Source organism: Myotis lucifugus, unplaced genomic scaffold (genome assembly GCF_000147115.1).
Source record: "Myotis lucifugus unplaced genomic scaffold, Myoluc2.0 scaffold_405, whole genome shotgun sequence".
Classification (NCBI taxonomy): Eukaryota; Metazoa; Chordata; class Mammalia; order Chiroptera; family Vespertilionidae; genus Myotis; species Myotis lucifugus.
Window position 1 is genome coordinate 163,786 of NW_005871453.1, and position 22,518 is coordinate 186,303.

A 22,518-nucleotide genomic window follows, 5' to 3' on the forward strand; every position below is an offset into this window, starting at 1 on the left:
ACATTTCTATAGGTGCACTTAGGGTGAGGGTTTGGGGGGCCATTCCCATTGCAACTGCTGCCCTATGCCCCCTCCAATCTCATGCACTCGACATTGACCTTATCCATATGCCGTCAGCCTGTGCTGAAACATGAGAACACTCACTGTTTTCAAACCCCGCTATTTGAATTGTTATTCATTTTTATATATTTTTTTAAATGATTTTTATTGATATCAGAGAGGAAGGAGAGGGAGAAAGCAATAGAAACATCAATGATGAGAGAGAATCATTGATGGGCTGCCTCCTGCTCGCCCCCTACTGGGGATTGAGCCCCCAACCTGGCATGTGCCCTGCCTGGGCATCTAACCATGACCTCCTGGTTCATAGGTCGATGCTCAACCACTGAGCCACGCCAGCCCGGCTTGTTCATTTTCAAATGTGCTGGCAGTAGACCTGATAGCAGATCATGGCATGATATTTGAAAACCTCTGCCCTTGATCGCTTTTCAGGGCTTACAGCCATCGAGTATGTGGACGTTGGCTGACAATGTCACTACATTCAGGATTACAGTGTTTTCCCCCGTGGAATTGTTTGTTCCCCAGGGATGAGTTCAACCTGAAACTGACCCTCCTCAGTCATCAGTGGCAGGGAGTGATCCGCAGGGCCCAGCAAAGGAGAGGCATCATCGACAGCCAGATCCGCCAGTGGCAGCGCTACCGGGAGATGGCGGAGAAGCTCCGCAAGTGGTTGGTCGACGTGTCCTACCTGCCCGTGAGCGGTCTCGGGAGCGTCCCCATCCCACTGCAGCAAGCGCGGACCCTCTTCGACGACGTGCAGGTAAGGGCAGAGCTGGCCAGCTGAACCTCTCCTGCCTGTCCACTCCGCACACTTCCCCAGCCTCAGTTTCTCAGAGGGGCTCTGGACACCAGGTCCTTAACCTGGTTGTGTTTATATGTCTTTCAAGACTCACAAAGGCATTACTATTTTGAGGGAGCCCCCTGTGTACCCCAAGTGGGTTAGATATGTGATCACTGATCTTTCTTTGAATTAGTTTATATTAAATACGAATTAAAAATGTTTTCTGTGGGAGAAATATAAAGATCATAATAAAATTTTTTAAAAGCACATACACACACACACATATGACAGTGTGCTCCCTGTGCATAAATTTTATAGAGCAGTTTTCATATCGTCTCATGATTTCATTAAACCGGGAGCAGACACTAGGCCTCTCCCTATTGACTTCTCATTTATTTACATGTAGTTCCATTCATGCACAAAGTATTTGCTCAGTAAATGCTTACAGGATAAAAGAGGGCATGCTATTTCTGCAAACATCCAGGGTCATTAAAAAATACTGGTAATAGGGAAATGATGACGGAAAGAGCGAGAAAGTAAACAGCTCTGCTTCCTTTCAGTTCAAAGAGAAAGTGTTCCTGCGACAACAAGGCAGCTACATCCTGACCGTGGAGGCGGGCAAGCAGCTGCTGCTCTCTGCCGACAGCGGGGCCCAGGCCGCCTTGCAGGCCGAGCTCACGGAAATCCAGGAGAAGTGGAAAGCCGCCAGCGTGCGTCTGGAGGAGCAGAAGAAAAAGCTGGCCTTCTTGTTGAAAGTAGGTCCTGCCCCTCCCTCCAGTAGATGTAGCAGAGCTGCAAGCTCCTCCCATTGGTGTCCTGCAACTCAGATAGCGCAAAGGTCCTTGTCAACCTGCGGTGTTCTGACCTCCTGTGTCTTATTTACGACTCCGTCCTGTCTTGCATAAACCGGAGAAGTCTCTCCATTTCCAGCAGTTTGTCTCTCAGGAAAATCCCCCAACAAAGTCGTTTCAAGTCCAACAAGACCATGCAAGCGGTGAATTCTGATTGATGGCCGGTGCTAAGCCAGGAGCAATGTGATGACTGTATAAACCCAGACAGGAATGCAAAGAGTAGATCCCACTCCCTAGTCTAAGACTTCACAGTGGTTTTCAAGATTGATATCTCTCATTTTATAGCAGGGAAAGAACTATCCAGCAAGGTGCTCTTGATTTGATCTTAGCTTACCCAAGGGTGTGGCTATGAGATAAAACCTCCAGGAGCTGTATTAAGCCTTTGGTTGGATTCTGCTTGCACACTGATAAGGCAGCAAGTTTAGGGAAATGTAAGTTTATCCAGATTCCCCACAATTTGCTTTTCTCCCTCACTTTTCAAAGCCATTTCTAAATACATAATTAAATCAGCAATTGAAAAAGAGCATGGTCTCTGGCCTTAGACAAACCCAAGTTAAAACTATAATATACCAAGTAACCTGGTTGACTCAACCTCCCTCAACCTCAATTTCCTCATCTGTAGAGGGGGTATGATGACACCTTCATACTGCATTACGAGGATTTAGTGAAATGTTGAAGGTAAATCATGGTGGCACATATTGAGCCCTCAATAAATGATGCTAATTGTCGTTGTTAATAACATCATTTTTTAAAAAGTGAACACAGCTAAATACTAAAGTTTTAAATATGTTGATACCAACACTTTAATGTGATTGTCTATTAAAATTGGCCTGTAACTTTTTGGATCAAAGGTAATAACTCAAGTGAATGGAATACATTTTGTGGGTTGTTGTGTTTTTTTTTTTTAATACTTAAAGTGTGCACACCCATTGGGTGTATCCTATTAAATATTATTTAATGATATATTACCTGGGTGTGGGAAACAATCAAAAATGCCATTGAACATCTGTTAAAGAACAATTATTTGCACACAGCACAATTCATCAGTAACACAATATGCCTGATTCCCTTTTCTTCAGTTTTGCTTTCAGGAAAGGATTAAAAACATTGTAACTCATTCTGTAGAGAACATGTTAATCATATGTTTTTCTTTATCTGTGCTGGGATTATTGGACACATTCCTAGGACTTAATAAGGCGAGATGGTTGACTCACTGCATTTGCTTTTCTTGTCAGTCTGTTTGTTGGCGTGTGAAACATCCATTTTGATAGATGTTTGCAGACCGTGACATTTCGCTATTTCCTTATAATTCATGTAGTAAAGAGACTTGGCTATAGCTTCAGAATCTAAGCCACCCTTGGAAAGGGAAATCCCCATTCTTTCCTTGTTAAAGTTTATTTTATCTTGAATCATACACAATGTCCTATTTGCCTAAGGAGTTTATGAAGCTAAATTTTAATGGTTGGACAGCCTCATGTTACTGTATCTTCCCCCACAGCTATAACAAAATGCTTATCTATTTTTATCTCCTAATTTAATACTCTGAGAAAATGTGCCAAAAATGTAATCATTATAATTCTATGTTCTGCTTGGTCACCTACTTTACCATCACTCTTAATTTTGTCATGATAAATAAGGACTTGATCTTTTCCCTTTTGGATCAATGAATGTTTATTGACTGTGGATTGATAGGTTTCAAAATGGGTGATGATTTAATTGAGAATGCTGTTCAATTCAAGTAGAAAGGATATTTCTGTCTACTCACTTTGCTTAGCATTGATGAACTCACTGTGGCCTAGGAACACAGGGATATTTGTTCCTGGTAACTAGGAAGAGGGAATGTGGTGATACACTCTAGGACAGGGGTTGGCAACCCCTGGCACGCGTGCCAAACATGGCACGCCAGTAACTTTTGCTGGCACGCGAAACCCTCTCTTATAATCTTCCATTTACAATTTTTTTCTTAATATCGACTTTTTTATTTTTCAGATAAATTCAGTGTAGGTGCATCTTAGATAAATAAATAATTTTACATAACATGTATACATTAAAAAATAAATGTATTTTTCATCATCATATACTGTGTTTTTGTTGTTCGAATGAATTTTATTATTTCTTCAAGTTTCTTCACATACGTACACCTTAAGAGATATCAAATAGGCGTAACATGTTCTCAAAAAATTAGGGTTGGCACGCAGAAGAATTTTGAGTCAGAGATTTTGCTGGTTTTTACACGCACTCACAAAAAGGTTGTCCACCCCTGCTCTAGGAAATTCCCTAAAGGAATTTAAAAGTGAAATCAGAATCTTGAGCCAATTCTCAGGTCAGTTAGAAACCAAAAGACATTTGAGTATGGGAGAAATCTAGTCAATGCTTCTTAAAGAAGACAGTTTGGTAAATAGCACCTCTGGGTTGCTGTGTTAAAAATAAGGCACCGGGAGAGGACATAGAAATGACCCAGACAAAGAAAGATGGGTAATGATGGAAGAGATCATGTAAAGAAAAATGCAACCTGATTTGGCACCACACGAATTATTAAAAGCAACTCTAGTTGTTTTTCTTTGGAACTCAGTAACTCAAGTTGTGGGGAGGGGTCCCTGGGGAGGGCTGATAGAGAGGGGGAAGCCAGGAATGGGGGGTATTAGACAAAATTAAGGGGATTTGTTTAGTTGAATTTAATTTGCACTGGCACTGAGACAGCAGATAAGATTTCACCTGTGGGTAGGGTGCTGTAAAGAATCAAGTCTCCATTCTGATTTCTGTATGTTCTTTTTTACTTTTCTTATTACAAAAGAAATACATGTGTCTGGTAAAAAAAAAAATCAGGTAATAATTGCTGTATGGGAATTCAGAGGGTATTTTTCTTCCAGTTTCCTACAAAAGAATACATGGAATGTCTTTCTCCTCCCATTTTAGGACTGGGAGAAGTGTGAGACTGGAATAGCTGAGTCTCTGGAGAAACTTCGAACTTTCAAAAAGAAGCTTTCCCTGCCTCTGCCGGACCACCAGGAAGAGCTCATTGCGGAGCAGATGCGCTGCAAGGTGAGTGACTGGGTTGAGCTTTTTGGTTGGTTGGTTTGTTTGTAATAATTTTCTATTGATTTCAGAGAGGAAGAAAGAGGGAGAGAGAGGGAGAAATATCAATGATGAGAGAATCATTGATCGGCTGCCTCCTGCATGCCCCCCACACTGGGGATCGAGCCTGTAATCTGGGCATGTGCCCCGATTGGGAATTGAACCGTGACCTCCTGGTTCATAGGTCGATGCTCAATCACTGAGCCACATCAGCTGTTACTTTTTAATCTATATACTAAATCTGATGTTTGAGTTGGAAGTTAAAAACTGTTGTAGAAAGAGGAAAACCTTTATATTGGCATGGCAACTTAATATGTCTATGGATATAAACAGGAATGCTGCATATTTAATATACCTGGATGATTTGCTCTTTCAGCCAAATACTGTTACCATGGGATCTCATCTCCCAAAATACAGGACACTTACAAACATGCCCTGCTATTAAGTTTGGAGATTAAAAGGATGCACTTTGGTCCAGCTCCCGTCTTCTCTTCCCCCAAACCACCCTTAGCAGCAGAACAAACAATTACCTAGAAAATTCAGGCTGAACCTTCATTTGCTTAAATTGCCTAGGACGTTAGCCTCTGACAGTGCCGTTAATTGCCTTTGCCTTTGGAAACTTGTCTGCTATGTAAAGAGACAAAAAGAGAGGGGGAAAAGCCACATGAAATATTCTATTTATATATTAAATTAGCTGGAATCTAAGATCATCAAGAGCTGGCAAAAAGCATTAGCTATGCAAATTGCAAAATCTGTTCAAACATTGCAAAAACTAATGTCAACCTATTCAAATATTTTTTTATGATTTTTTTCTTAAATCGGTTCTCCCCAAAATCAGAAGATATGTATTTGGACAAGTTACTTTAAGAAATCTCTAATCCTGCAAAAAACGCATTCAGCCCATTATTTTAATTTGAGTAAAATTATCACTAGACCTTCTCAACTTTTACCTTATAATTCTATATCACAGAATGTAGCAATTCATAATGTTTGAACATGAAAGTTCAATCTAAGAGTTTGAGTTTTTAAAAAAATATATTTCATTAATATGATCAGTAACTCAGAACAAGAAAAATGGATGGGCTAGGAGTTTATGAAGTCAGTTTAAAAGTAAAAAAGATCAATGAGGTAATGCAACTTCAACAGAGAAGATGATCAAAAACAATCAGTGAAATGATGAGTAGATGGTGGAAAGATTCTGTAGGCAACCAGATATTTTATCAGAACTTGGAAATTATCAAATCATGTGGAAGAAAATAACTAGATACCAAGTTAGATGTTCAAACAGAGAGTGGGGTGGAAAGGTAATTATATCAAGAAGGGATCTCGAATACACTTCAGAAATTGTTGAGGATGGATGTCCATGAGTATTCAAGTTTGCGTGTTTGTCTTTAATCTAGGAATTGGAAACTGCAGTGGGCAGCTGGACAGATGACTTGGCACAGTTGACGTTACTGAAGGACACCCTCTGTGCCTACATCAGCGCTGATGACGTGTCCATGCTGAACGAACGCGGGGAGCTTCTGCAGAGGCAGTGGGAAGAACTGTGCCGCCAGGTGAGAGGAGTTCTAGACTCCACACAAGCTCAGGGAGGTGGAATACGGGGCCATGATCTGAAATGTCAAGTAGCATGGCCCACATTTGGACGGGTCTCATAACTCATAGTAGGCACAGAGGAAGAAATCTGTTATTACAGATATATTTCAGACAAACTGGGGCCATGGGCCTAGAATGCAGTGTGCGGATGATGTTTTGTTGAGTTGCACAGTTGAAACCGATGTGGTTTTGTGAACCGATGTCACCCCAATAAAGTAATAAAAAATATTTTAGATGAAGGCAAATCATGTCTTACCATTGCATGTGAGATGCATTCATTCAAGCTGGATTTTGCTCTCTGTTTCACTGGCTGGCATAATATTTTTAAGAGGAAACACACTTCTTCAGTTCACAGTTGTGGTTTTGCTAGGTAGATATTGGTGGTCTGCTTCTTACTTTCCGTGTGCGAAAACCATTGTTTTCTGTGCGGGTTTAGGTAATACTGCGGGGCTGGTTCTGTCCATGGCACATTGTTACTGCCGATTTATCATGGTCATTTTTAATAATTCAGATTATAATTGCCTGCTATGTGTGCAGTGCCTTGAAAGAGACCCCAGATTGAGTTTTGATTTGGAAACGAAAGGAAAAGATTGGGGGCACAGTAACAAGAAGACATGCGAGGCAAAAGGAATAACATTGATTAAAGGCCCACAAGTGAAGAACAGGCCCTGACCTTGAGTCTTGAGACCACACCCCCCAGGAAGCAGGGACCATGTCTGTCAGGCTCCTTCCTGTACCTGGTTGTCTCACCTGGCACATAATAAGCTGTGATGCATATTTGCCCCATCAACCAGTCACTGTAATTGTTGTGAATTTCACAAGCTATCGCAGATGTCGCTAGTATCAAGTTTACAATTGAGCTGAGACTAAAATCAGTCAGAAGGATCTATACCAGTGATGGCGAACCTATGACACGCGTGTCAGAGGTGACACGCGAACTCATTTTTTTGGTTGATTTTTCTTTGTTAAATGGCATTTAAGTATATAAAATAAATATCAAAAATATAAATCTTTGTTTTACTATGGTTGCAAATAGCAAAAAATTTCTATGTGTGACACGGCACCAGAGTTAAGTTAGGGTTTTTCAAAATGCTGACACGCCGAGCTCAAAAGGTTCGCCATCACTGATCTATACAATGAAGGGAAAACTGGGTATAAACCAGTTAAAACAATGTATAAAGATGTAAGCAAATTGAGGGCAATGTGGATTGCGAGAATTAAGAAAATGCCTGTTGAAGAAGATACATCTTGAACTGAGATGGGGAGTAGAGGCGAGGCATGCGGCCCGCCAGCCGTGAGTTTGACATGCTTGGTGTAGAGGGCGCAAGCAGATGTGTTGGACACGGTAGCAGCTTGAAAAGAGGCAGAAGAGTGGAGCAGGGGCCCTGCCTGGGGAGAAGCAGGTGTGGAAGGATGAGGAAGAGACACTTGAGAAAGGAGCCTGCTGGGCATCCCCTTTCAGGCCAGCTATGCTCCACTAGAGATCTCTTCTCTGCCTTCCTCCCACTTCCCCCGACGTTAGCAGTGCTTCTCTTCATGCTTCAGAAAACATTAAAACAGAGTTCAAGAGCCTTATAGCTTCTGGGTTCATTTAACATCAACAAGAAATTTGTTGGTGGGTAAATTTCCCTCTGTATGTTTAGATTAAAAACCCAGACATTTCTCAGGCCATGAGCAAGAGGAAAATTCTGGAGCACACTGGGTAAATGTGTGAAAAGTTTCCTACGAACGCATGCTATACTTTTAGAAAGGAGAAACGAAACGTAAGAGATGATTTTCATAAAGGTGCTAATGTTTTGAGTTAAAAAAATTAATTAGCCACTTTCCACAGAGCTCCATATTTTCAGTGAAGACAGTGAGAAATTTACCTGGAGTGTGATAATGGCAATCACATGTTTTATTATTGTCTGAATTTTTTAATCCAAAATCAATACATTACATATTTTTTAATGTAAAGATTGATCATGGTATGTCACATAAATGAAAGCTAATTTGGTGGGTACAAATAATGAAAAATGATCACAACACTGTTTAGTTACTTTTATGTTATTTGTTTTTCTTGAAATTCAGAAACATCTAGCACTACTTGCTGACTCAGTACTTTTCAGTACATTATGTATAATGATTTGGACTAGATCCATTTCTCTGGCTGATTGGTGTCTGTAAAGCTTTCAGAGAGAGGACACTTTAGAGAGAGTCCTCTGGACTCCCACATCCCTTTTGGTCTGTGCCATCATGGTCAGTGTACTGTTCCCCTCTTCTCCTTCTTCTCCTTCTCCTTCTTCTTCTCCGTCTTCTCCTTCTCCTCCTCCTCCTCCTCCTCCTCCTCCTTCTTTAGAGAGAGTGGAAGGGAGAGAGGAGCAGGAGAGAGAGAGAGACATTCACTAGTTTCCCCCTGCTCGCACCATTGGGTCCAGGGATTGAAACTCTAACCAAGGTATGTGCCCTTGACCGGGAATCGAACCTGAGACCTTTTGGTCTGCAAGCTGACAATCTGACCACTGAGCTAACCTGACCAGAGCTTTTCTTCTTTTTTTAATGTTTATGAATTGATTGCAAAATTATGAAGTTCTGGAGGACAAAGACTATTTATTTTTATTTCCAGTGTGCTGAACAGCTAAGTGTTCATATGCTTATAATTTAGACAAGACTTTCGAACATTTATTTTATGTTTTTATGCTTGTGTTCCTCTAAATATAAAATAATGACAAGGTTTCTGAATATTGGAAGTTAAGAAGATTATGACTATCTAACACTTTTCGCTTTAAGGAAATGTACTGTGTAAAAATACCAGAGCCCTAGCTGGTTTGGCTCAGTGGATAGAGCATCGGCCTGTGGACTAAAGGATTCGATTCTGGTCATGAGCACATGCCAGGGTTGCAGGCTCGATCCCCAGTAGGGGGCATGCAGGAGGCAGCCAATCAATGATTCTCTCTCACCATTGATATTTCTGTCTCTCTCTCCCTCTCCCTTCCTCTCTGGAATCAATAAAGACATATATTTAAAAAAATAAAAATAAATCAGTCAGAGTTTACTCATGGTCGGGCCAAAGGTACCGCCAGGAGAGAAGTGTAAGAAGGAATATAGATTAGTTACTAGGTCTTGACTTAGTGTTTCCGGAGACATTCTATCAAGTATAAAACCACAAAAGGAAATGGGCTTGTGTCTAGGCCTCATTTTCTATGTCACAGACGGGTTTTAAACACAGCACTACCGCTCTGCCAAGAGCAGGGAGTCTGTGCTGGTTCCAATGGAAGCTGTCAATGAGCAGGCGGGAGTAACCAGGACTTGGGTGGGGATGCAGAAGATGTGCCGTAAGTAGACTGGGCAGAGGAGAGTTCAGATAGAAAAGTGTCCTGTTTTCAAATAGGCTCCCCAGATGCTTGGCTGTGACTGTGCAGCCATAGGTGATACTTGCTTTTATTCCTGTTTGGGTTTGTAGATGCTGTGTGTAATTCTAGTTGAGGTATAAATATATCATCATTGTAATAGCTCGTTGTTTTTCAAATTGTCATGGTAAAAATATTTGAAGCAGAGGAGGATGTGTTTCCTGTTCAGCTGCCTCACTCTGGGGGTTTTAGCCAAGACTCGTCAGCTGTTGGCAAAAGCAGTATGTTTATGCCCTTGAGAAAATGTAAGTGCTAAGCTGGTAAATGTGAGGGTTTCCACCGAACCCAAAGAAAGAGATGTTAGCATTCCCTTATCATGCAGCTTAAATATTCGTTTTACAAACCACGAGGAAAACGCTGTCCCCGTTATGAATTTAATATTTTGAAAAACTTTCGGCGCCAATTTGTAACCAAAAGTGCAACTTAGTTGGAGCCTACCTGTTTCTCTCCCAGCTCTTGCTCTACGTAAGCAAATGAAAGCCACACTTCCAGTGTTGATCAACACTAGAGATATATATTCTAGCTGCTTGGTGGAAATATAGAATGCATGAATGTCAAGGAGAAAAAAAATGAAAAACTCAAATGATGCCCTAGAGGCATATACAGTGGTTGTAGTATATTAATGACCAGTTTTTGTTACGTCTTTAGTATTTACTGGTCATTTTCTTAAATTATTTTATTGTTTGTATTCTATTATGAGCCTACTGTATTTCAGTATATAGGACAATGCTTGGTACATAGTAGACACTGGTTTACTGCAAACAATAAACCTTTTTATTGAATTTATTAGGTTGACATTGGTCAATAAAATTATATAGGTTCCAGGTGTACAATTCTATAACACATCATCTATATATTGTATTGTGTGTTCACCACCCCAAGTCCAGTCTCCTTCCATCACCATTTTTCCCCCCGATACCCTCTTCTACCTCCTCTCACCCCCATTTCCCTCTGGTAATCACCATACTCATAGACAATAAATATTTGTTGAAAGAGTTTTGGAACCAATCTTAAGATTAATTTACAAATGAAAAAAGTAAGGCTTAAGAGAAGATGATTAGCCTTGCCCTGATCATATCATTAGTAAATGATGAAGACTGTTTTGAATCTCAGCTGTGCCTGGATATTTGATCATAATGTTATATTACAGCCTGTATCAGACTCGGGCTTCGCTGCTTCTACCTCCTATTGACTATAAATAAATGCCTCAAATGCATCTAACCTCCATTCCTACCTCTTGAATGTGGATAGTAATACCTTCCTCTCAAAGACATAGTTACTATTTTTCTCTACTGCAGTCATCTTTCCTGCAGATGTTGTTGAGAAAAGCCCTAGAATTCACTCTTGTCCATGGCCAAAATTTGGGAGCAGAGGAAGGGAGAAGCTACACATAGCAAGACCTATTACTCTTAAGTCTCAAGGGCAAGAGTGTCTACTTTTTTTCTTGGAAAACGGTTGCATTGAGAAGTTCCAATTAGGAAAATATAGTTTCAGCTTGGACATCACTGAACCAGAACCACCAGCTGCACTCTTGACTCTCTGAATGAAAAAGAAAAAGTCACATTCACCAGAAAATTCAAAATCGTAGGGGTGCAGGACACTGTGCATGGTGCTGTCCGAGTTCTAGAGGAAAGGGGAGCAGGGAGGAGGGGGTGTAGTCTTATCCTCCCCGCTGTCTGGAGTAGCTTAACATCGGTGACATTTGTCTCCAAAACTTTCAACCTGTTTTCTTAGCCTTTTCCATTCCTACCGGAATCCACCCAGGTAAATGCACTGCTCTTTGTTCCGTATTTTTTGCCCCCAAGAAAACTTAGGCTTTTTTAGTGAAAGTGCACGATCCTGTATTCTATCTACACGGAACCTACTGTCGCGTGAAGCTGGAGTGTCAGCACCTGTCATACGTGGCTGTGCCCGTGTCTCCTCGGGGGGAAAGGACAGGGTTCACGTCTCCCACTTGTATTTAAGGGCCGTGTTTCCAGGCCTGAGCCACAGGGAGCAGCACCTAAGGAGATGCACTGTTGTTCATATCAATCCGCCCAGAGTTTGCTGGCTCTTTCCCTCTGGGTACGAGCTCCACTCTGACCATCCTTTTGTGTTTTCTCTCATTTTCAACTATCCAGCTCTCCCTACGGCGGCAGCAGGTCAGCGAGAGACTGAATGAATGGGCAGTCTTCAGTGAGAAGAACAAGGAGCTTTGCGAATGGCTGACTCAGATGGAGAGCAAAGTTTCCCAGAATGGAGACATCCTCATTGAAGAAATGATAGAGAAGCTCAAGAAGGTATGGGACGCCTGGCCGCATCTGTTTTCACCCTTCCTAGTGCTTAGGCCTGCGATAGTAAGGATTGGCCGCGCTCACAATTACTTTCCATCAAAGCAGCACTCTCTCAGGAACGTTTCATTTTTTTTAATATAAAATAAACTTGCATGGAAAGACCTCCTTTACTTTAAAAAATATTTTCTTTTGTGATTTGTTTATTTTTAAGTTTAAATTTTATTTCTCAATTACTGTTTATATTCAGTATTATTTTGTATTAGTTTTAGGTGTACAGTATAGTGGTTAGATGACCATATACTTGTAAAGTGGTCCCCTGATATTTCAAGTACCCACCCGGTACCATAGTTATTACAATATTATTGACTATATTTTTCTACACTTTACCTTACCTCCCCTAGGACGGTTCTGTAACTACCAGTTAGTATTTCTCAATCCGTTTACGTTTTTCACCCAGTCCCCCAAACCCTTTAACATCTGGCAACTATCAGTCTGTTCTCTGTATCTATGAGTCTGTTTCTGTTTTGTTTGTTCATTTAGTTTGTTCCTTACATCCCACATATATGTGCAATCACATAGGATTTGTCTTTCTACAGGGAATATTTTCAATTTGTTATGAAATAGAGTATTTGCTGATAATGTTCAATATTTTGGACTTTTAGTTACTGGCCCAGTGGGCATCATCTATGTGTAGGAGGTAACATCACAGAGAAGAATTAAAAAAAACAACAACTTAGGATCAATTAAACTGAAATTTTCTTCTTTTTTAAATTTTTTTATTGATTTCACAGAGGGAGAGGGGGAAAGAGAGAGAGAGAAACATCAACATGAGAGATAATCATTGATCAGTTGCCTCCTGCATGCCCCTCTCCCCCTTGGGGATCTGAGCCCACAACCCGGGCATGTGCCCTGACCAGGAATCATACCATGACCTCCTGGTTCATAGGCTGACACTAAACCACTGAGCCACCCCAGCTAGGCTGACATTTTCTTTATAAAACAGGATTTATAGTCACAGGAATGAGAACTTTTCTGAGAATTTTGGTTTAGCATTATTCTCAAGTTATATATTATTATTAAAGTATTTTATATATTCACATGGATTTAGAACATTTCTATATCTATATAGGGCTGATCAAATTTACTAGCAGTGAAAAATGCTTTGAAGATTTTAGTGGTATTTCCACATAGTTTTGAATAATCACTGTCTTTTAGGTTATGTTTCTCGTTAGCACATATCACCATCTGGTGTACAGTGTCTTCTCCACTTTCTTGTTCATTATCTGTCTACAGTGGGAGCCCCACGGGACTCTTAGCTTCCCTGGAACAGGGACTTGGTCTGTTTTGTTCATCACTCCATCTCCTTCACTCAGAATAATGCCAACTTCTCATAAGCTTTGTGTTAGCCTTCCCCAGTGTCTCTTCCTTTCCTTTGGTAAGAGTACCTCCAAGGTCTCTGAAAATAAACATAAATGGGTATTAGGAAAAATTTTCTGTATTCATGCACACATACAAAGAAAAATAAAAACTCCAAAGCAACACGTAATATGAATTTACTTCATAGGTTTCCACTTAAAATTGCAAATTCTAAGGATAAACATTTGTATTTTTGATATCATAATCCTTTCAAATGTGGGCTGAGGTGATATAGATTTCATGTAAGCATCTGCTAATAGCTCTGCTAGTTTTTGAGCATCAGAGAATGTCCCACTAGACATGATGAACGCACTGTAGGTGTTGTAGTGAAGTTTGCTATAGAATAAATGTTGGCTAAGTCTATCTATATTTTCATTGATTTTCTTCATGAAATTTAAGATGCATAGTTTGGGGGTATGGAAAAAAACTAGCCCTTGAATGATAAAGAGTTGTAATTTAAAATTTAGAAAAATTTTAATTTTTTACAGTTGATTTTGTTACACTATTTGGTACAATGTTAGGAATCATCTTTAAAATATTAACTACTATTTTGTATATAAAATAAGTTATGGAATTGAAAAAGAAGTCTTTATGAGCTTGCCTCTTGTGCTGTCTCTTTTGTAAAGGAAAATTACACCGAGGCTTGGTCATTTTAACAATATTAGCAAAAAGCAATTAATAAACAGACTGTAACCAAGACACTGGTGTCTGCTGGCATTAACAGTTAAAAACATTTTCATCTGAAAGACAGTCTAAGAGCATTATTTTGCTATAAATATTAGACTTAGAGTAATTCATTTGAAATAAAGATTTCTCAGTAAGATTATCTCAAATGTATGGTGAAATATTATACCTATTAGTAAGTACATCCAATGTATTGGTCTTTGAATCCCGTCATGTTGAAGTAATATAAAGAGGAGGGCAGGTGGGGGTACAAAAGATTGGGTCTTATCACTCTGGAAGAGAGTAGGAGGGTCACTGGATGGGGAGTGCAGGTAGAGGTGGGAGGGAGGTACCTTTCAGCATCACTTTAGTCATAGCATTGAATGGCCTGTCTCCTGCAGATAGGCCACATGTAGCCTGATCTCCTCATCCACAGCAATCCTGAAGAGGAGCTGGTGCCGAAATTGGTAAAGAAAGGAAGAAAGTTCGAGACCCATTAATCTCCTAAGACTAGTGGTTATTATTCTTGAGAGTTAATTTGCCATTGATTTATGTGTTATAAAACATTGACATATTATAGAGGATGTCTCTTTAAAATGAGGGTACTACTCCTTTTTAAAAAAATGTTTTTATTGATTTCAGAGAGGAAGGGGGAGATAGAGAGAGAGATAGAAACATCAATGATGAGAGAATCATTGATCGGCTGCCTCCTGCATACCCCCTAATGGGGATCGAACCTGCAACCTGGCATGTGCCCTTGACTGGAATCGAACCTGGGACCTTTCAGTCCCTAGGCCGACACTCTATCCACTGAGCAAAATCAGCTAGGGCAAAGGTACTACTCTTAAAACATTCTGCATCAATAACGATTGACAAACACACACGTACACTTACATTTATGTGTTAAACACACACACACACACACACACACACACACACACACACACATCGTGTAAGCCCCTTGGGCAGCTATTTGTATGAGAACTGATTCTAACTATAATGTCAGGTTGGTGGTTACAAGAAGGTATAATAACCCAGCATTAAAATCCTTCAAGTTTTGTCTTTTGTATCTATGTGTGTACCTTTGTTTTTAATGCCCATTTTATGTAAATACACCCCCTATTCCCTTGTAAAATATCTACATAAAAATTCGATGTGGACTCTGCATACATACTGCAAATAATAGGTTCCATTTGGTTTGTGCACATGGTCGGATATTCAAAGTGTTCCTCACGTCAGAACTACTTCCAAGCAGTAGGAAACTATAATTATATGCTTCTGGACAGCCAGGCTGCAGGTATCAAGAATATGCTTTCTGACCTCTGGGATTGCTATTTATTGCGCAGGATTATCAAGAGGAAATTGCTATTGCCCAAGAGAACAAAATACAGCTCCAACAAATGGGAGAGCGACTCGCTAGAGCCAGCCACGAGAGCAAGGCCTCGGAGATCGAATACAAGCTGGGAAAGGTCAATGACCGGTGGCAGCATCTCCTGGACCTCATGGCAGCCAGGTAAAGGGCCTGTCAGCAGGACAGGTGTGGGCAGAATTTTAACACATTCACTCCGCCTTCCAGCTAAAGGCAACCCAGCACATCTCTCCGTGTTCTTTATCCATTTTAACCATTTTAGTTCACCCTTTTCTCAAAAATGCCACTTGCATTAACTTTAAAATGCTCCTTATTTCATAAGTTTAGTGGTGTTTACACTTAGCTGAAAGAAAGTCATGTGCGATAAAAACTCTTTCCCAGGAAAAAAATTCTTTTTTCAGACCTTCATGGGTATTCAGCTGCTGCTAAGGAAGTGAAACTGGTTTGGAAAAAAAAAAAGTTGTCACATTCCTACTATATTTCTGGTTAGCAAGGGAAATTCTGATCATTTCCACTCTGCTCAGTTGTAAAAATAACCTGCTGCTCTATTGTAAATTTGTCCTTAGCTTTAAGAACTGTAAGTGTCTGCCTTCTATTTGAGAGAATATTACATTCAGTTTTTGTTGCAGAAGGGCAGGGTGAGTAAAACAGATAAAAATAAAAAATATATAAGGGTCTCTACTAGCCTATAAACATCTGATATGATTGAATGAGGCACCATGGTATTTGATATAAAAAGAGGGAATGACTAAGTAGATGCTTTATTTTAGGAGAACTTTGCTTCATGTTGGAATGTAGGCTCCATGAAGACAGGGACCTTTGTCCACCCTGCCCACTGTGTGTCACAAACACCAAGAGCAGTGCCTGGATGTAATTTGGGCTCAATAAATATTTGAATGGATGAATGAATGAATGAATGAATGACTTGAATGTGTATTCTTTATGGCAGTTAGGAGACTTATAATGTAACAAATGCTACTGATTTACAGCTATTTTGGAGTTATCCTCAATATGCTGTTTTTTAAAGTATTTAATCAGAAGTATATATATATATGTGTGTATATATATATATATATATATATATATATATCTATATATATGTGTGTGTGTATATATATATATATATATCTATAGCATGGTGGTTAGACAATCATATACTATACAAAGTATTCTCCAGATGTTTCCAGCACCCACCTGGCTCCGTACATAGTTATTACAGTATTATTGACTATTTTCCCTAGGCTGTACTTTACATCCTGTGATTATTCTGTAACTACCAATCTGTACTTCTCAATCCCTTTACCTTTGTCACCTGGGATCCTTGCCTTAGCCGTGCTGCAGCAAGCTGACAGGAAATAGTGCCTTTTGAATACCGTGTGCCACACAAACAGCATTACAGTTCCATACGTTAATTTTGAAAGCACTTACTGTATTTTTCTATAAAGAAATGAAAAAGGATCAAATTTAAGAAGAAAGTGAGATTGCAGTGTATTTTATTTTAATGCCACAAAAAAGGGATAAATGTTTATTTTCAAAATGTTTAACGATAGCACTGTAATAGCTAACATCTATTGTACCCTGTTTGTGCCAATGACCATGCTACAGGCTTCAGACACATCTTCTCACATGTTATTTACAACGCCCTCTGAAGGGAGCGTTATGATCATACCCATTTTCCAGATGCAGAGGCCAGGGCTTGGGTTTGCTCATGGTCACTTACATCCCGAGTGGCAGAGCCTATACTTCCTGACTCTACAGCCCATGTTCCGGAGCACTGTGCTCTCCGACCTACCAAACTTAGGACTTCCTATCCCTGTTCTAGAAAATGCAATTACAAGGAAATGGGTTCTGTTATTTATTCCAACAATCTAATTTCCCAATCCTTTGTTTGTGAAGTACTGACCATGTAACAGTGACGGCGAGCTTTTGAGAATACAGAGACAGGCCCTTTCTTCAAGGAGTTCATGGTGGAAACACAGACAGGCAAAGACATTAAGGAAAATGAGGAGCCCAGTGCTCTAGTAATGGTACCAAAAAGAGATGGGAGCCTGTGGTTCAAATAAAGCTACTCTAAAGTTTAGTCATGCGTAGTTTTAGGACCGCAATGCTATAGTTGGGCTTCTCAGTCACTGAGAACAAAATCTTATGTCAGAAGGAGAAATTGAACCCCCTTGTGCTATAAATACCCTTGTTAGGGAAGCCACCCCCTTGATAAACATCCCTGGATTCTTTTGCTCCAATTATGACTCATGGATTGGATTGCATTGCCAGGTAATCCAGTCAAAGTAGTTAATAGTCTTTTTTTAATGTTTAGTGGCTCAATGGTATAGAAGAATATGGGGACCCATTATGTGAAAGATGTTTTAAATTAAATATGATATAATTTAATTGTAAGCAGCTAGCTTAGTGTATGCCCAGCTGTTAGCCAATATTATATCAAACAAGTTAGGTGCTTTCTCCTCAAAGTCATGTGGTGTGTTTTTTTTTAATAACTTTAATGTCTGGTTTTTCAAGGGAGAATTTTTACATGTTATTTAGTTTATTTTTATAAAAAAATACACATCAGTAAACTTGAGTCAATTAAATGTCTCTAAGGTATACGTACTTTGCACTGGAGTCACAAAAATGCTCATAGGCCTCTACTTTTGTGGAGTCTCATCACACACAGATCTAACTCCCTCGGGAGACTCTTGTGTATGTTGTCCACGTCTGTCTCCTTCTGAAGCGGACCGGATGAAATGTTGACCATTGATTTGTCCTGGAGTTTTCAATGCCACATGGTGTTCATTCATAGTTTCCTTGAAGCCTCTCCTAAATGACTCTCCATCACATTAGCTTTCCGTTTCCTTGTTTATCGGAGCTTCACTCATGCACAGACTAAATGGCCATCTCCCACACCCATCTGCCAGTGTGACCTGCCAGCTGAAATATTAAGTTGCCATGCGTCAGTCTCACTCACCTCTCTTCCCTCTTCCAGCTTTTCTTCACACTGATTCATTACCACAAAGCATAACACAGTTATGCCTTTTGGTATGTCTACGTGTTCTGGTGCCTTTGTGGGAATTGGAAAGGCTGTTTTTGAAGATGACCATATTTTCGGGTCAATAGCTTCCCAACTAACAGAAACATGGAAAAGGGAGAAAGAAAGAGATTTGGACGCACAGGGCAACATAGAAGTCTACACTTGAAACCTATATAATCATATTAACCAAATTCACCCCAATAAATTTAATAAAAATAAATAAAGAGAAGGATAAGAAAAAAGGAAGTGAGACAAGGAGAGAGAGAGAGAGAGAGAGAGATAGAGAGAGAGAGAGAGAGAGAGAGAGAGAATAGTCACTGATACTAATTTTACCACCACATATAAATAGAATGCATAGTTGTGAATCAGCTTCCTATATCACCAATGGGTTGACCATTCTGAGTACAAAATAAATGTCTTTTGTATTGAATGTTTAAATTGTCACCAAGCATTATCAGTATTTTAGGGCAACAAAATTTGCTCAGTTACTTTCATGGCTCAATGGATAATGATTTAGTATCCTTTCCATAGTTTCTAGGCCTGCTCAGTTCAGTGTAGCAGTCAGTAGCTACATGTGGCTATCTAAATTTACTGAAATGGAATACAATTAAACTAGAGTTTAGTTTTAATTATAGTCCGTTGTACTGGCCACATTCCCAGTGTTCAGAACCCACATGAGGATGAAGGCTACGTTACTTACTGGGCACTGCAGACAAAGAATATTCCCATCAGCCCAGAAAGTTCTATTGGTCAGCGCTAAGACCATTGAAAGCATTTCTGAGCCCTTGGTTTTCATTAAGAGTCAACATCAGAAACAGTCACCACTGTGATTCCTATAAAACTGTCTTCAGGGATCCTGCCTTTCATCTGGCCAGTGAACCCTGTGCCAAAGCCACACAGCCGTTTTTCTGGAGTTCCGGGCGGACAGGAAGTCCTTCAGCATGAGTGGCTCTGTGCTTCTTACAATAGGAAATGCACTGTTGAACATTTCCCACCTCAGGATCTGGGATTGTCAGACTCGAGCTATTTGCTCTGTTGCAACAGCTTGTCTCCTGTTATGGATTCATGACCAATATATTCCTTTAAGCAGAGTTTCCATTTTATATACTGATTGTAAAGACTTCTCAGAGGAGTGATTGTTTTATTTTAAAAATCACAATAGGCTATCTTTGAGTAGAAAGGTTTAAAAACAATTTTATTTATAACTAAGTGTGCTGGAGTATATTTCTTTTTTTAAAAAATATAGTTTTATTGATTTCAGAGAGGAAGGGTGAGAGAGAGATTGAAACATCAATGATGACAGAATCATTGATTGGCTGCCTCCTGCACATCCCCTACTGGGGGATCGAGCCCACAACCCAAACATGTGCTCTTGACCGGAATCGAACCCAGGACCCTTCAGTCTCTTAGGTGGATGCTCTATCCACTGAACCAAACCAGCTAGGGCTGGAGTATATTTCTTTTAAATATATTTTTATTGATTTCAGAGAGGAAGGAAGAGAGAAAAAGAAACATGAATGGTGAGAGAGAATCATTGATCAGTTGCCTCCTGCACATCCTCTACTGGGGATTGAGCCCACAACCCAGGCATGTGCCCTTGACCAGAATCGAACCCGGGACCTTTTAGTCCACAGGCCAACGCTCTATCCACTGAGCCAAACCAGCTAGGGCTGGAGTATATTTCTTATGTAAAATACAAGTTTGCTTCTTTTACAAAGAGTGTTTCTCTTTTAAAAGGAGTTGGTTCCTTGCCCTAACCGGTTTGGCTCATTGGATAGAGCATCAGCTTGTGGACTCAAGGGTCCCGGGTTCGATTCCGGTCAAGGGCATGTACCTTGGTTGCGGGCACATCCCCAGTGGGGAGTGTGCAGGAGGCAGCTGATCGATGTTTCTCTCTCATCGATGTTTCTAGCTCTCTATCCCTCTCCCTTCCTCTCTGTAAAAAATCAATAAAATGTATTTTAAAAATAAATAAATAAATAAAAAATAAAAGGAGTTGGCTCCCACAGCCAGAGCCCAACATCTTGTTTTATTTTACTTGCAATTTGCTTAGCAAATGTTATTTATGTCTTTATTTATTTGTGTGTTTGTATACCTTAATCCAAAAAGGATTTAAAGCAGCCAGAATGAGTCACATTGTATTAAATTACCAGTAATTAATAACTTGGAGTTTCTTTTCTTTAAAAGCTTAAATTATGAAATTAATATAGACTCAGTGCAGAAAATTTGGAAACTTGAAATTCACCAAAGAAAAAAGTTGCCTGAAATTCCACCAAGCAAATGAACAGATACTTTTTAAAAATCACCTTACAGTGAACATGTTATTTTTATCACATATCATTATTTTTAAAAGGACAAAGGCTTTGACTATGTAAGTGGAGAATAAGATGTCTTCATTCTCTCTCATGCTCAAATAGTCTATTCCCGGTTAAGACCAAGCATTCTCCCACAGACTAGCTTTTCCATCCCACCTTCCCGAACAACCCCTGAAACTCCTACTTACACCACTAAGCTGGCCAGGAAACTGAAGAAAAAGAGAAGCTGCTCCTTTTTGCTACTGCAATGGGCTATCCTTGTGGGGGGCTTGTTTGTTTGCATTTGGATGATTTATGGTTTTCACATATCCTTTCCCAGTTAACAAATAGCCCACGAGGAAAATGGCCGGTCCCTGCAGAGCGACGGAGTGTCTGCTGCCGGCCTTATTTGTGATCTCCTCCTGTCTTGAGGCCCGGAGCCTCCCCCTCCTTGCAGATTACCCGGAGCCTTTTCCCCTCCTCACACTCATGGCCCGCATTCCAGGAGCTCAAGCCTGGCACATGCTAATGAATGTGGGTTTTATTTAGCAACATGACCACTTGTCACTGCCCAGTGTCATATTATCGGGCAGAGACTTACCAACATTTGTCTAGAGTGAGCATTTTCATATTTCCAAACACAGACAAGGGGAAGCTTTCCTCCCCACGCAGGATTTAGCCTTTTGCTCTGCACAGCTCACTTTTGCAAGTGTAAGCTTCATGGTGGTGGCGGAAGGGCTGCGTGCTCTGAGGATGGCGGAGGACGGCGGCGTGGACGCAGATCTCCCAGACTGTAACTGCGATGTCACCAGGCAGGCATCTCCTTGAGTTTCTTCCATTGTGCATAGCTCCCGGGTTACGTGGGCTTCGTGGGTTGGCGCTCTACTCCGTAGTTGTGTTGCCAGTGCTTAGTGGAGAGGTTCGGGGTTAGGAGGTTGTTGGCCGTGGACTCCTAAGAGTTATCTGATGGTTGGGTTTCTCGTCCCCCTCTTGGGCCCTTGGAGCTGGATGAAAAGGTTGATGAACCTGGTTATGGCTTGGCATTCCAGTTGTCTCCGGACTGTATGCGTCATACGAGGGGGATGGCTACAGTAGGGAGCTTGGGACACAAGAAAGAGACAGAGAAAAAGATCCAGTTAGTCCATCCTTTGCTATTTAAAGGATGGGCTCCTGAGGAAACCGAAATTCAGCCGTAGCCAGATCACACCATTGTAGCTGAAAGCTGTCCCTGTATTAAGTGCAAACCTGCTCATGTTTGAAGAGCCTGGAGGGCTTTGTGTGTGAGAAACAGTTGGTTCTGTTTAGGTTGGGTCGCTACCTAGTATAAAGATTTTAAAACATATGCAAAATGTAGAAATGTATTTCTAAAATAGTAACAGGGCACTGTGCAAATGTTTACTTCGTGAGTTTTTCCAATTAGAATATCATTGTCTCAGTAATTTTCATTTAATTTTTAAAATTCATTTTCTTATTCCAGAACATCCCCCAAATAACTTTCTACTGTCGAATAGAATTTATTAATGATACTTTTGGTTCTGTAATATTAAGGATATAAATTTTTGGTTTTGGTGTATGGTTGGTTCTACCTAAATAGTTTGAAGGAATGTAGTGAGATGTATCTATTAGATGTGTGTGTGTGTGTGTGTGTGTGTGTGTGTGTGTGTATTCATGGGACAATGCTAAGAATTAAGAAGCTGGACAACTGGATTTAGTAGCAGGATCCTTCTCCAGC

The 22,518-nt window shown here is 40.3% G+C and overlaps 1 protein-coding gene across 1 annotated transcript in view; it reads left to right on the forward strand.

The window, feature by feature from the left end:
• The first annotated feature begins 561 nt into the window (after window positions 1-561).
• Window positions 562-22,518, forward strand: part of LOC106699440 (nesprin-1-like) — a 64,722-nt gene continuing 42,765 nt past the window's right edge. The window contains 6 exon segments of the mRNA XM_023743645.1: window positions 562-817; window positions 1,399-1,593; window positions 4,606-4,731; window positions 6,165-6,320; window positions 11,870-12,028; window positions 15,448-15,614. Coding sequence (XP_023599413.1) covers window positions 704-817; window positions 1,399-1,593; window positions 4,606-4,731; window positions 6,165-6,320; window positions 11,870-12,028; window positions 15,448-15,614 — 917 coding nt within the window. The 5' untranslated portion in view covers window positions 562-703.